The 15,990-nt window shown below is 49.2% G+C and overlaps 1 protein-coding gene across 3 annotated transcripts in view; it reads right to left on the bottom strand.

The window, feature by feature from the left end:
- Positions 1–3,634: 3,634 nt before the first annotated feature.
- The window catches only part of LOC144782052 (delta(3,5)-Delta(2,4)-dienoyl-CoA isomerase, mitochondrial-like), a 221,724-nt gene continuing 209,368 nt past the window's right edge, over positions 3,635–15,990 (bottom strand). For all 3 annotated transcript variants that reach the window (XM_078661188.1, XM_078661187.1, XM_078661189.1), the window contains one exon: positions 3,635–4,009. In XM_078661188.1, the coding sequence (XP_078517314.1) occupies positions 3,905–4,009 (105 nt within the window). In that variant the 3' untranslated portion in view covers positions 3,635–3,904. The remainder of the gene's footprint in view (positions 4,010–15,990) is intronic.

The following is a 15,990-nucleotide window of genomic DNA, read 5'->3' as shown; positions in this document are numbered from 1 at the left end:
CCAGGTAAAGAGCATTACCGTAATCCAGGCGAGAGAGTATCAGGGCCTGAACCATGATTCTCCTCGCCTGGAACGGAAGCAGAGGGAGAACTTTCCGGAGCATTCTCATCAGCCCAAAACAGATAGATGAGGTTTTAGTGGCCTGGAAAGTAAAGTCAAGTGATTTATCTAACCAAACTCCCAGGCTTTTTATCTGTGGTTTGGGAGGAGGGGGGGGGGGGGAGGGGCTAGACACGTAGGCCAGATGGAGGCCAGGATAGTAGGTGAGGGGTTGCCCAGTAGCATGATTTCCGTCTTTTCCCCATTTAATCTGAGGCAGGAGACTTCCATCCATCTGGCCAAAGCCTCTAAACAAGGGCTCAGAGTGCTAGACGACCCCTCAGCGTGGTTCAATGAGACCACAAGCTGAGTGTCCTCTGCATAGGTGACAATTCGGATGCCAAATGGATGGACTATCTCCGCTAAGGGCCTCATGTAAACATTAAAAAGTGTGGGGCTCAGGGCAGAGCCCTGGGGAATCCCACAACTGAGTGGCTGCTTGGTGGATACAGTCTCTCCTTCGAAGACCTGGAAGAAGCGCTCGTCCAGGAAGGATGTGAGCCATGTCAGGGCCGCGCCCGACACTCCCATGCCACTAAGTCGATGTAATAAAGTGGCATGGTTAACCGTGTCGAACGTGGCGCTGAGATCTAATAGTATGATGGCTGCTTTTCCTCCCTGGTCCAGCACAGTTCTTGTCTCTTCGGTCACTGCCAGCAAAGCTGTCTCAGTCCCGTGTTGGGGACGAAATCCCGTCTGGGAAGCACATAGCAGATCGTTGGATTCTAAGTAATCCACTAAAATGTTGTTAATGTGCTTCTCGAGCAGTTTGCTCATCCAGGGTAACAGGGAAATAGGGCGAAAATTTGCTAAGTTGCTTTGGTCCAGATTGGGCTTTTTTAAGAGGGCCCTGACCATTGCACATTTCCAAGATGTCGGAACTGTGCTCGAGATGATTGAGGTGTTAAGAACATCAAGAATGACTGGACGGATTGACTCGATGACCGAAGTGAGGAACTGTGGCGGTGCTGGGTCTCTAGGGGATCCTGAGGTAACCTTAGGAATTATTTTATCTAAAGAGACAGAGTCTAGGAGGGTACATTTTTCCAGCGTCCAGGGGACCGGTATGCTGGGGTTCACTATTATAGCAGCATCAGGTTCAATTCTGTCGGAGGCAAAAGATGAATAGATGGTCTGAATCTTCTGATAGAAAAAAGTTGCTAGATTATTGCAACGGGCAAGTGCCCCATCTAATGGTGCTCACTCTGGGGGGGGAAATCAATGATTTGGCTATCAAAAAAATTTCCTTAGGAGCATTTGCAGCTGAACTAATTTTTGTTTCGTAGAACTGGGCTTGAGCCGCCTTAATTTCGGTTTTATAAAGCCTAATTGCGGCCCTATAGTCTGCCTTCTTGTGCTGTGCGCGGTCTTGTCTCCAGGTCCTTTCTAATTTACGGCATGATTGTTTCATGTCCCTTAATCTAGGAGTATACCAGGGGGCTACTTTTTGCCTTTTTATACAGTGCAGGGGTTCCTTCGGGAGAACTGAGTCAAGGGAATTATGGATCCAGTTGTCAAAATTAGTACTGGCTGTGTCAGGATTAGAGACCTTCAGAGGTTTAAGTTCAACAAGAGCAGATTCCTACTTGGTGGAGGAAAGTTTAGACCATTTTCTTCCCCAATGTTTTTTAGGTTCTTGGACGGGAAGGGAATTTCCCGTTACCCAAGTAAGGGGTATTAAATAGTGATCGGTCCAGGGCAATGGCAGAGGCGATTCGGTGTTTAGATTATCAAGATTGCTATACACATGATCTAAAAGTGTCCTTTATTATGTGTCGGAAGGAATCCCTTTTGAGCCAGATCCATCGCTTGAAAGCTCAGCCGAAGACTGTTGGCTGCGGAATCAAGTGGATCATCTAAATGCAAATTTAGATCGCCCAGCACTGTGAAATTCGCCGAGGTAAGCACTAGGTTAGCGACTAGGTCAGCCGTGTTCGAAATAAACTGACCTAGTGTTCCGGGTGGTCGGTAGACCAGAAGGCCTGTAAAGGTGTTAGTAGAGGATAATTCTAACGAAAACAACAAGCTTTCACAGAGTGATGTTGTGGTAGGGGTAATACGACATTTGTACCGCTCTCTATAGATGATGGCTAAACCACCTCCACTGCCCATGTTTCGGTCAGATCTCTTTATAGTATAGCCTTGTGGGGTTGCCCATACTGTGGTTGGGTCGGCTTCCAATTGGAGCCAAGTCTCCGTTAGGAAGAGTACATCGGGCTTGTGTTCTTCTATTAAGAGGGCCAACTCTGTATGGTGTTTGGGCAATGATCTACAGTTGAGGAGGAACATCCTCCACGTCCTATAGGTGGAATGTTTCCCTATGATGTTAGATGGTAGTTCCCAGTTGCAGTAAGCACAGTTGGTCATAGTGCCCGAAAGGCGCATGGAGTGCAGACATTTAGAGTTAACGACTGTTCTTAACTCGTGCAAGGATGGGGAATCATAGGTGATTACGTTACCAGCCATATTGCCAGGGAACCTGGGATCTGGACACAGCTAGGTGCGGACTGGCTTCTTAGGCGCCTCTTCGGCGCTTCTAAGGCGCTCCCGCTGCGCGGTGATGACATGAGGTCTAAATAGATTGGGCTCATAAAAAGACTGGAGAGTCACCCTGCAAATATGGCCGCCCGCTAATGGCACCACCAGGAAGTGCGAAGCGCTCTATTCTCCCTCCACAACAATCAGCATAAATCGCTGCGGTGGAGTCAGCGCACAATTTATCAAGTGTCAAATAACAATTTTAAAAAGGTACGCGGCTTAAAAACAATTGCAGCAGTAAGCACGATGTTTGCACCCAAGCGCTAGCGCAGCAATGATCAAAGTTCCAATTCTAGATCCTGCGCTATGAGTCTTTAAGTAGTCAGGGCTCGTGGAAAGACTGGAGCGTCACCCTGCCAATATGGCCGCCCGCTAATGGCACCACCAGGAAGTGCGAAGCGCTCTATTCTCCCTCCACAACAATCAGCATAAATCGCTGCGGTGGAACAGGGAGTCAGCGCACAATTTATCGAGTGTCAAATAACAATTTTAAAAAGGTACGTGGCTTAAAAACAATTGCAGCAGTAAGCACGATGTTTGCACCCAAGCGCTAGCGCAGCAATGATCAAAGTTCCAATTGTAGATCCTGCGCGTCGGCGCTATGAGTCTTTCAGTAGTCAGGGCTCGTGGAAAGGCTGGAGCGTCACCCTGCCAATATGGCCGCCCGCTAATGGCACCACCAGGAAGTGCGAAGCGCTCTATTCTCCCTCCACAACAATCAGCATAAATTGCTGCGGTGGAACGGGGAGTCAGCGCACAATTTATCGAGTGTCAAATAACAATTTAAAAAAGGTACGTGGCTTAAAAACAATTGCAGCAGTAAGCACGATGTTTGCACCCAAGTGCTAGCGCAGCAATGATCAAAGTTCAGTCACTTTGCATGCTGTCCCACCACCTTGGGTCCATCAGATAGCAATGTTCGGTCTCAAGTGCAGTGCCTTTAATTTGGAACTCTCCCCTTAGAATGTCAGGAACATATTCATCATCAAAAGTTCGAGATGTTTAGAATACTCCCTTTATTCTTATATCATATGCTAAACCGTGTTTCTGATTCTACAAAGTTGTAAATTATTAATTGCATTTATTTTAGCAAGCTGCCATAAGGGGCGGGGCAGTATTTTACTTGTGATTCACTTTACCAGATCTGCCCATGGCAATCAAAGCACAAGCTTTAGAATCAATATTACAGTTCGGTTGAGTCCAACACCTGCCCGGTGTCCCAAAGATAGCTCTTTTAGTGCACAATGTTCCTTTTGTAGGGGCGAGCTCAGAGTTTGGAGTATACAACATCCCGAGGGGTCTTCTTCTCCATTGCAGCCATGGCAGATTTCATGAGATCTTCTGTCTGCAGCATACTCATGTTCCAAGTAGCCTAAGGAGAACAAAGATAAGATGTCATGGGGATGCACTGAAAAGATCATTCTAAAGACTTTCGGCAGCATTAACACACCAAACTATCCATACACGATGAGACGTGCACTACTTGTTCTTCTCTTATGACTACAGAACGATAAGGAGACAAGGCCACCTCATTAAAATCATAAGACTCAGAGCATCCCATCCTCCAAACTCTAAAGAAGGCCCTGTCAAAAAGTGCCGGATATCCCATCTGCCATGACGTTTCAGTTATCCCATCTGCCGTATGTGCCATAGGCTCTAATGCACTAATACTAAAAAGTGGACTTCCGCCACGTTTGCGATGAAGTATCTTGTCCGCCAAACTCTAAATAGGTCCCTTGTGATTTACAAAAACTATTTGCGATCAAGACCTTAATATACATTCTGGTGGGTCTAGGAGTCATTTTCCAATATTCCCACAGTTGGAGAGGGGAATTAAGATGCCTTTCTAACAAATGGGTTAACTATGTATCCCACTGAAACTTGAAAAAGGATGGAAATGAAGGCCATACCTCCATTTAGGTTCTATCTGTCTTATCCCTCTGAGTGAGCTTCACTGTGGCTCTAATCTCCTACTGTCTTTACCAAATTAAACAGCCACCTGCAACTCTTATTTCATTGTTACTGATGATTGAGAACATCACCTTATCCTGTCTCCTAAGATGGGAGTTCGCCAATTCTCTCAATCCCCAAATAAAGAACACTCACTGTGTGCCTTTCTCATTGGTGTTGCAATTCGTTCTCTGCACTCCCCAAGCTAAATGCACCTCTGTACTGCCTCCACTGTCACGGATCCCTCTGCTCGCCTCCCGCTTGTTTCACCATTTGTAGATTCTCTTTGATGCTGCACTTCATCCCACCATTGTTCTCAACTGACAGCTGCCAATCTTGTCTCCACTACCTGTGCTTGTTACACTTTACTGTCTATGACCCTGCTGTGGTGGCATGTCACACTGCTGCAGCTCCCGACATTCAGGAACCTATATAGTTTCTACAGCTTCTCCCCTCCCCTCCTTATGGCATCCTGCCTGCTCATAGATACAGCGGATCTGGCGCACAACACCCATTAGGCTAAAGGACTAGTTACTTACCTTCGGTAACGTGTTATCTGGTAGAAACTTAGGGGCCGAATATGATGGTGGACGGACCTGAGTCTGTCCGCCACCATAGAGTAGGAGGGAACCTCCGCATTGCCTGCGGAGTTCCCTCCTGTGCAATTAGGATGTGACCGCCACCCTGGCGGTCACATCCTCAATCTTTAACATTGCGGCGGGTGCAGCTTCAAGCTGCACCCGCCGCAATGTTAAAAATGCATGCACGGCAATTGCGTGCACAAAGCAGCAGGCACCGCGCGGTGCCTGCCGCTTTGTCCACGCAAATGCAGGGGGGTACCATAGGCACCCCCCATGTGCACCCCCCACCCCCTCTTCACCCAGGGGGCCCGCAACGGGCCCCCGAAGTGAAGCTCCGTATGCTTTTCCACGGCGGAAAAGCTGCCGTGGGAAAGCATACTTTGTACTCCATCCTAATATGGATGGCGGTGTCTGATAGACACCGCCAGCCATGTTAATGCTTTTCCGCTGCGGTCGGAAGGAGACTGCGGCGGAAAAGCGGAGGACAGATTGTAAGACCTACCAGCCATCCTAATTTGGCGGTGGGTCTTTCAAGCCTCCGCGGCGGATTTCCCGCATCCTCCGGGCCGGCGGTGGCTTCCGCCGGCCCGGTGGATGCGGGAAATCCGCCATCGTTATAGGCCCCATAGTCTCCTCTAGCTGCAGATTCCTTACCTCTGAACTTCCAGTCATCAGGCTGGATCCAGAAGATTTTTGATAGAAGCACCCCTGCGCACCGGTAGATTGCGTCGGTCGACTCCACATGACGTTGTCGGCATCGTGTTATTCGTGGTTATGACGTCCGCTTCGTCAATATAACCGCCACTCCGGCGTGCTAACATCAGTACTTTTTACGTCTTTCCACGTAAGTGGTGCGGAGCCATAAAGTGACTGACCATGGTGTGTTAAAGACAACTAGGGCCCTGAAGGGGAACAGCCTTGACACTAAAAACAATTCCGCAGTGTGGGGAGGATGGGTGCGTCCGTAAGGAATCTGCGGCTAGAGTATGTCAATACCAGATAAGGCGTTACCGAAGGTAAGTAACTTGTCCATCTGATAGAGACATCTAGCCTCAGATTCCTTAACTTTGAACAGATACCCAAGCAATACTTCCCCCGGAGGTGGGACTGCAGAAAAGGTTTAGATCAGAAAATCCTGCAAAACAGAGCGGCGACACAGGCCCTCCCTGTGAACCTGAGAATCCAGGCAACAATGTCTGGCGGATGTGTGCAGAGACGCCCATGTGGCCGCTTGGCAGATATCAGTAATTGGAATACCATTCTGGAGGGCTGTGGTGGCGGCCTTCACCCTGGTGAAATGGGCCCTAAGGCCTTCAGGAGGCTGTTTCTTTGCTAAGAAGTAACATATTCTAATAAAGAGGATAACCCAGCCTGATATGGTCGTTTCTGAACAGCACGCCCCTTCTTTGCTCCCACATACCCTATAAAGAGTTTATCATCCATCCTGAACTCTTTGGTGCGATCAAGATAGAATCATAACGCTCTCTTTGGGTCCAAACGGTGGAGACGCTCCTCTTCCTTAGAAGGATGTGGAGGTGCATAAAAAGTAGGCAAAGTACCATACTGTCCCAGATAGAAGGGTGTTACCACTGTAGGCAGAAAAGATGCCCTAGCCCAGAGTACTACTTTGTCTGGAAAGACTGCTAGGTACGGGGAGGCTGTGATGACCGTGCCTGCAGTTCGCTCACCCTCCTGGCAGAGGTAACTACCACCAAAAAGGTTGTTTTAATAGTGAGCAGCCATAGAGGACATTTGTGCAACGGCTCAAACAGTGCGCACATTAAAAAAGTAAGGACCAAATTAAGGTCCCACTGTGGCATAATAAAAAGGGAAGGGAGAAACAAGTGGGTGAACCCCTTCAAAAACCTTTGCACAAGAGGGGTTTTGAAAAGCGAAGGCTGATCTGGCAGCTGCAAAAAGCAGTTAGGGCCAAAAGGTAGCTCTTTAAAGTGCCCATAGCAGAGCTCTGCTGGGCCAAGGAAGAGTATAAACAGGTGAACATCTGGCAAGGAGGTAGATGGGGGTCAATAGACCTGTCTGTACAATACTTACAAAAGTTTTTCCATCAGCAGGCGTCTTTGTGGAGGGACGCCTGGCTGCCAGGATAACTTGGCAGACTTCGGCAGGAAGGTCAAAAGCTGTGAACTCTCGCCACTCAATCTCAACGCAAGGAGGAAGAAATTGGAAAGGTTCGGGTGGAGCACCTTCCCCTCCTGCTGTGACAGAGGATCCTCCCGAAGCGGCAGCCTGATCGTAGGAACGATACGCATTACCAGAATCGAAGGACACCCGACTTTCCGTGCCTCGTCCAGAGCCACAAGAACGACTTGTGCCCGGTGGCTGCTGATCTTCTTGAGCACTATGGGCAGGAGTGGTGTGGGTGGAAAGGCGTACAGGAGGCCTGAGCTCCAAGCTCCACTTGAGTCCCAGGGAGATAGCTGCCTGGGAAACTCCAACGCGCAAACCAGCTGAAATTGTGAGTGCTCTTCGGAGCTGCACTATCTAACCTAGGCTTTCCACCCCACTGAAAGAGTCATTGCGGCACCTCCGGATGAAGACGCCACTCGTGATCCGCAAGGCACCGTCAGTTGAGTTTGTCTGCTCTGGCATTCAGAGAACCGGCCAGATGTTCAACCACCAGGGAAATGCCCTGTTTTTCCAGCCAAGTCCAGAGACGCAGGGCCTCTTCACAGAGGGTCCCGGACCCCACACCGCCCTGTTTGTTGCAGTACCACATGGCAGGAGTGTTGTCCGTGAACTCCTGAACTAGCCTTCCCTTGATGGACGGGAAAATGGCTTTCAGTGCCAATTCGATTTCCTGAAGCTCCAACAGGTTGATATGGAGCCTGGCTTCGCCAGAGACCTCTGATCTCCACCTCTCCCAGATGGCCGCCCTATCCCACAAGAGATGCATCCATCACTATTGTGAGATCTGGAAGGGAGAGGGGCCTGCTTCTGTACCAATCGCAGTTTGTTAGCCACCACTGCAGGTCTTTCACAGTGCCCTCCGATATCTGAAACAGGTCGGTGAGATTTTTCCGAGGCTGTGCCCATTGGAATATTAGGTCCCACTGCAGAGCCCGCATGTGCCACCTGGCAGGGTACATAAGCGGGATGCCAGGAGGCCCAACAGCCTCAGTCATTCTCACCGAAATCCAGGCTAGAGGCTGAAACATCTGTATCATACCCTGAATATCCTGGACTCGCTGCTCGGGAGGATAAGCCTGAAACTGCACCATGTCCAGAATTGCTCCGTTGGTAAAAAGCATATGAGAGGGAGTCAGGTGTGACTTTGCCGCCATGTTGATAGTGAACCCAAGCGAGTGCAGTAGGTTCGCCGTAGTCTGGAGGTGGGAGATGACTGCCTGGGACGAGCCTGCCTTCAGCAACCAGTCGTCAAGATAATGGAAGACTGAAACCCCTGATCTTCGCAGATGGGCTGCGACCACTGCCATCACCTTTGTGAACACCTGGAGTGCACTGGCGAGGCCAAAGGGGAACACAGCAAACTGAATGTGCTCGTGGCCCACCGTAAACCGCAGGTAGTGACGATGGGCAGGCAGAACGGGATTATGGAAATAGGCGTCCTGCAAGTTCAAGGCTACCATCCAATCTCCCGGGTCCAAGGAAGACAGGACCTGAACAAGGGTGAGCATCGTTTTTTTCCCCAGAGTTTTACATAGTGCATCGGGTATCAGAGGGCTGTACATAGCAGCAGTTACGTTACATTTACGTTACATGAGGACACACATCCATTTTTGTTAGTGTTAGGCACAGGGAGATTAAGTGATTTGCCCAGAATCACAGGATATTTTTCTACTCTTCCGCCAGTCTATCATAGCCCTCACCTACTTCTTGAGGAAGTAGGCGAGGGCTCTGAAGTTGAGGATAGGACAAAGGCCTTCATCCTTCTTAGGAACCAGAAAATAGCGGGAATAACGTTTAAAGCCTAATTCTTGCCCAGGAACCCTCTCTATAGCTTCCTTGGCAAAGAGAGTCTTGACTTTCTCATGGAATAGGATAAGATGATCCTTCGTCAGCTGATTTTACTCTGGAGGCATAGATGGAGGGATAGTCTCGAAGAGGAGGGAGTAACCTAGTCGGACTATTTGCAACACCCACCTGATGAAGTGACATCCCACCAGTGATGGAGGTGATGGCGTATCGTACCACCAACTGGACTTTTATGATCCAGGGGGAATCGGACTAGGAAGATCGTGCGGTGGAGATGGGGAGTTTGGCTTGGCTCCACTTCAGACTGCCCGAACCTAGAGGTTGTGGTGAAACGCGTCCACAGCCCCACAGAGGTTGCTGAACTTGTGGGGCTCTCTGGCTGGAGTAAGGCTGGCACAGTTAGATGCCCTTCCCGTAGCCACAAAAGGAGTGAAAAGCAGACAAGGGCCGGTATGTTGTGGTGAGGCCTAAGAACTTCGCTGTAGCCCGCGGGTCCTTAAAACTCTTAAGCACTGCATGTGCATTGTCTTCGAAGAGACGGGAGTCATCAAACGGCATGTCCATAAGATTAGCCTGGACATTCCTGAGAATCCAGACGTTCTCAGCCAGGTATGGCGTCGTATTGCCATTGTCGAGGAAATTCCTCTCCCTAGCGAGTCTTTCATGTCCAAGCCACAGCGGATGGCGAACTTTGCTGCATCTCGCCCATCTGAAATTGCTTGGGAGAGAGAACCGGGTCCTCCTCCGAGACTCTGGGCAGCACCTGCGCAACCGTATCCCATGTCCAATGGGAATAACGGCCTAAAACAAATGCAGTGTTTACCGACCACAATGATAGACTGGCGGAAGAGAACATTTTCCTCCAAAAGCTTTTCAGTCTTTGGATTCCCTGTTCGTATGTGTAGAAGGGAATGCGCCACGGGAAGTGGAAGCTTGGACCACCAAGCTTTGTAGGCTGGGGTGGGCGATGAGGAAAGCGGAGTCACCCGGTGCAGGGCGATGGCAGCCGTCAATCGTTCTGTTCACAGGAGCCCGTGCTGAGCTTAAACCAGGTGCCCAGAAGAACGTCCATTAAGGCCTCATTGAAAGTCAGCAAGGGTTCTGAGGTGGAGTGACCAGGCTGCAGGACCTCTGTCAAGACATTAGTCTTGACTGCTACCGTAGGAAGCTGATGGTTCAAGACCTCCGCACTTCGCAACCCTATGCCCCCTCCTCCATAGCCAATTTAGGGGGAGACAGCATGGCAGAATCTGGGGAGGTGTTCAGGCCACTGGCATCACCCAGTTACTCATATCAGTCCATATCCTCAGGTTGTGGGATTTCTGAGGGATCCTGCTCCCCCTCCCAATCCTCCGCATCCATTCCTGATCCTTCAGAATAGGGAAGGCTGCACGGCATGGAGACGTATAGCTTCTTCAGTGCCGGTCTCTCTGACAGTGGATGTCCGACCAGCTCCGTATCGTCCGGAATGACGATTGCAGAGGTGCTGCCAGTGGTAACAGCAATGCCGAGAACCTTGGCGCCAGACGCGGGCCGGGGAAGGTTGCTAAGGGATGACGGGTGCTGGTCCAGACCCGGGAACGGGTCCAGTAGGAGGCTGTGGCGCTGGAGCCGAAGACACGGACCCCACGGGGACTCCTTTATGTGAGCCTCCGGGGCCAGAGGGCGCACCGGAAGGGTCAGGCCGCTAAAATATGGTGCACATGGCATCATAAAATTCCTTGAGTTGGGCAGGGGATGTTCCCGGCTCCTGAAAGGAAGGGAAATGCGGAGCCGACCCAGAAACACACACTCAGCCAAGTAGGGCCTTGAACGCACAGGTTCCTCAGTCTCTTAACAGACAGCGCTTTGACTTCTTGTGCTTTTTGTGGTGCCTCTTACCAGACCACGACAAGTCCACCTTTAGGGATCGCTACCTCAAACCCTTCGGCGCCATGGCCCGGCAACTGGAGCACGACGTTGTGTCGTGATCGCGCTCCAGGCACCAGAGACACACTAAGTGGGGGTCCATGACCGACATGGCGCGGTGACAGGCGCCGCATGGCTTGAACCCTGAGGTCTTCTTGCTAGACATCCCTAGAACACCAAAAGGAGTCGACAAAAAGTTGAAAAAAATCTGTCAAAAAATGACAGGAGGTAAGCTATCTTCGACGGATTTGTGCTGGCTGGCGTGGAAAGAAGAGGCGGTTAGATTGACGACGCAGACGTCACGACAAACACAATGCCGGCGATGTCACTCAGAGTGAAGCAGACGCCATGCAGTTACACTGAAGGACAAAATATACACCAAATTTTCACATCTGATAAACAACTACTTCCATTTATACTTTTAGAATTCGCTGGATTCAGATGGACAAATTATGCTAATGTATGAACTGAGCCATGAAGAAGTCCCTGGTGGAGGAAACCCGTTGCCTACTGTTCGTTGATGTGATGTTAAAGAAAAAAAGACAAAGATTAACTCAAAGAAGAAACTATCTTCATATGCGTTTGTTGTGACTTTACGATAATAGTTATATTGTTTGAAATTGAAAATTATGCACAATAGACTGTGTCTTAATACGCTTCATTATCAATCTTTGAAATTGGGTGCTGAACCACTATCATGTCAAAGTCGAAAAAAGTCTGTAAAAAATGGCAGGAGGTAAGCTCTTTTCAACGGATTTGTGCTTGCTGCCACGGAAAGAAAGAACCAGCGCACTGGAGTGGCGGTTATATTGACGATGCAGATGTCACGACAAACACAACGCCAGCGATGTCACTCGGCGTCGCCCAACGCCAAGTACCAGCACGTGCAGGGGTACTGCTATCAAAAATCTTTCGGATCCAGCCGACTCCTGGAAGTTCAGAGGTAAGGAATCAGTGGCTAGATGTCTCTATCAGATAGGGCTTTACCCCCCAAACCTCATTTTGTATGCCTTAGCATGGGCTGAATCTTCGTGAATGCCTGTAACTGGAAAAGCCTGGGCAGGGTAGTGTTCAGACAGCAAATGTCAAAATAAACCTTTTCTTCAGCAGGAGGTAAGGGTCCCTGGTGAATCACAATATCCTAATCAAAAGACCCCATGGTGGGGGCTCTCCTTGTGCAGGGCAGTGTGTTTTATCTTTCCCTGCTGTTTTAAAGGAGAAACAACGTTGGCCCATTAGCAGTGACATGAGAGAGAATTTGCACTTGAAAGGAGAGGTCTGCCTTGTTGCAGACTTGGCTGATGCCCTGAGCACGTCCAAGCGAAGAATTAAAAAAAAGTGTTTTAAATTATAATTGCATTCATATAGTGCTTACTGGCGAGGGGTAGTATGCGCTATTTAAATGAAAAAGGGAAGAATGTTTTTTTCAGTTTTAAAAAAAAGTATATTTTTGCACCTATTCATTGATCATTTGTCAGTTTGGACATTTCTATCAACAGCATCCTGAAATTAGAGAGGTTGTGATTTTGCTTCTAAAAATTCAAAGCATTACCTAAAAAATACGAAACACAAAGTGATGCTGGCAGAATAGGAGTAGAGCAGTACCTAATTTGTTTTGGTGGTTGCTGGTGAATGGCACCATCACTTACAAGTGGGGACAACAACTCTTAAAATATAGTCTGAAGGGCGGTAGACTGAGTCCTCAGTGTAAAATGTTCCTGGCTGCTTGCCCTATCCCCCCAGGAAAGCCAGCTAAGGACCCCAGCATTGATGTTGCCTGTGAGTCTGTCAGGAGGTGCTGGCGCCAGGGTAGTGGCTTGACTATGACATCATGTAACACAGTTATTTTAACAGTCCATGCAATCACAGTGCCACAGCAAACATTCCACAAACACAGAATAAGGGCTACAGTTTTGAGTCAACAGAGGGACGTAGAATGAATTAACTGACAGGGCTCACCAAGACAATGTTGAACTAAGGGGAATTAAATGCAACTTTAAAAATAATCATCTGTGTTAACCAAATTGCTTTCTGCTGCCGGCTGCTGACTAGGCCTGAACTGCTACACATACAAGCCTGCCTCCTATGTTCGGTCGACAATCTCTGAAAACCAAGAAATATGCTATGTTTAATTCAATTTGTTGGGGCAAGTGGTGAAAAACCTGGATGTTGTGTCACCCTCGTAGAATGGAATGTGCACCAGCTGGTGCAATTTTCCCCTGTGCTTTGCTAAAGGCTGCTGGGTGTTCACTTCCTCCGACAGTCCACCTTAAAGAATGTCTATGTGTGCCTCCTGCCCTGCAAGGTTGGTGGCCAAACATGTGATAGTTTGAAGAGGCAGATCAACATGGCGCTGTGATAGACATTTCCTAGAACTGCACTTCCTTTTCTACCAGGTCCATTCTTTCCTTTCCATGTGCTACTGTGTATTTTAACTTATACTGCATTGACCATAGTCCATCACTTTGGCCTCAGCACTGTTCGTTCTTCCTGCCCTCTGCCCATGTAGTCCCTCTCTCCACATGCCTCTGCATCAAACTCTACTGCCTCCCGTTATCCTCTCTTTACATTTCTCTGCACCTGATTAACGCCCCTTATATTTCACCTGTCTCTTTTTTTCATCATTAGTCTCCTTGCCTCTACCTATTTTTCTCTGATCTTTCTAAATTTCCATGCTACAAATGAAGACCAAATGGAAGCAATGACTGACAATAATTTGTTCACAGCAAATTGGAATCGTGGGTCATAAGAGTTGCAAAGCAATACAAGTCACCAAACTATTGCACTGCTAAGCATCTATTGAAGGGTCAGGACTGCTCAGGATCGAGAAGCTCATTTTAGTGCTTGTTTTCTTAAGGGGAGGAAACCGAAACTGAAATAGGTTGCTCCTCTGGAGATAGGGTTTAACACCAAGAAGACATAACTGAGATCCTCCACAGACAGAAATGATTTCCCACACACAGAGTAAGACTGCCACAGACCCCATCATATTGTAGAGATAGGCTATTTCACAAATACAGCAAAGTCCCTGCATACATAGTGCTGCACCTCTGCGCAGATAGGACAGAGTCCACGTGCCAACAGAGTTGAATTCCTTCATAGACAGATTGAGGGGATACAGTCCACAAGCCAAGATGAGCATTACTACAATTTAGAAGCTGAGCTTCTTGGGCGCTAAGATATAGGGCACCAGCTCACATTCTGTGAATGTACAACAGGCCTCTCACCCAAGTCAGTCTCAGACATGGCCTGTCTCTGATAGGGAGTGAGGAGAAGTTAAGGGGGAGGGGGATAAAGTGAGAGAAGGGATTGAGAAAACAATTCAAGAGAGAGACCGAGTAGAGTAGTGATGGAGAAGAGAGAAGGAGTAGTTTCTGTCCTGTAACTCCAGTTCTGTAGTAGGGGTATCTCTGTTATAGTCATAATCTAGTGAATAGTCCCGCCCATGTGCGTGGACCCCGGAGCAATCAAAAATAATCTCTTACAGTGTCAAAAAATGCAGAAATGCATAGACACTTAAGAGAGAATTTAAAGACAGATAATGCAGCCTAAAAAGGCTACACTGGCCAGTACTTCAACTAGAAATTCCACCATAAAAACCACAAAACAGCACAGCCTGTACAGATTTCCCTTGCTTTAACAGCAAAATCCCTCAGGAATGATAGAGAGAAGAACCTGGACAGACAAGCCCCATAGGCTGCCATTATGTGGCTTAAATAGGATACTGTGCCTTTAAGGAACCTTCCAGAACCTTCTCCCAGTATCCCAGAATGCATAGCAGGTCCAACTTAGTTTCAGTTCTTTTTTCCGGCTCCTGCAAGCAGGACCCTGGAGCATTGAGCTCTCCCTTTTCAAGGGTTTTGTTGGTGTTTTTCACTAAATTCGATTTTTTGTACTTTTAAAGTACTTTGGTGACTTTCTTCTTGGTTTTCTGCACTCTTTTGTTGTCCATAATGCCAGCATTATTTGACAAGTGCCCGGAGTGCTCCAGGAAGAAGGCCAAGTCAGACCCCCATGAGGTCTGTATCCTCTGCCTTTCCTCTTCCCACATCATTGAGGATTGTGTGATATGTAGAGGCTTCTCTGGCAGGACCCTGAAGGACAGGAGGAAGATCAGACTTCAGGGACTTGAAGAAAGAAGATTGAAGTCTCAAGGTGGGTCTGGAGGGGCTTCTGCTGCCCATGCTGAGGCCTCTGGGGGGCTCCCCAGGGGCAGGAAGTCCAGCTCACGTCCGAGATCTCCGTCTGGGTCAATTGCTATGACCACGACGTCGAGAGGAAGGTCCACGGCCAGTTCCCGGTCTCCCCAGGGCTCTGGGTTGAGAAAACGTCGCCCGTCGGCGTCGAGGGACGTTTTGAGGCCGCCGTCGAAGCCGGTGTCGGATTCCTCGTCGTCGGCGTCGAGTGGACGACATCGGAGGTCCCGGCGTCGGCGCTCGCCGTCGAGGCGACACCGCCGTTCGCCTTCGAAGACATCGTCGTCGAGGGGATCCTCGGCGTCACGGTCGCCGTCGAGACGGGAGAGGTCTCCGGCGCCGAAGAAGTCGACGTCGAGGCGATCAAAGAGATCGACGTCGAGACGATCTAAGAGGTCGGCGTCGAGACGATCTAAGAGGTCGGCGTCGAGACGATCTAAGCGGTCGACGTCGAGATGAACGAAGAGGTCGAGGTCGCCGTCGAGGCGCCATCGCCCGTCGTCGAGATTTCGAGGTTCATCCATCTGGTCGGGGTCGACGTCGAGGCATAGACACCGATCGACGTCGAGGAGTGTGAAACGGTCGACGCCACAGGGCCGATCGACGTCGAAGGACCCACGGTCGACGTCTGGACACCGTTCTTCGGCGTCAGGAGGTCGTAGGGACAGGCCCAGGACTGTGGGGGGCTCCCCACAGTCAGGACGGGATGATGGCTCGCCGGGAACGGCGTATTCCGAGGTGTATACCCCGAAGAAGCCTACTGT

The sequence above is a fragment of the Lissotriton helveticus genome, chromosome 9, assembly GCF_964261635.1.
Source record: "Lissotriton helveticus chromosome 9, aLisHel1.1, whole genome shotgun sequence".
Lineage (NCBI taxonomy): Eukaryota > Metazoa > Chordata > Amphibia > Caudata > Salamandridae > Lissotriton > Lissotriton helveticus.
This window is presented reverse-complemented; position numbering and strand designations above follow the sequence as displayed.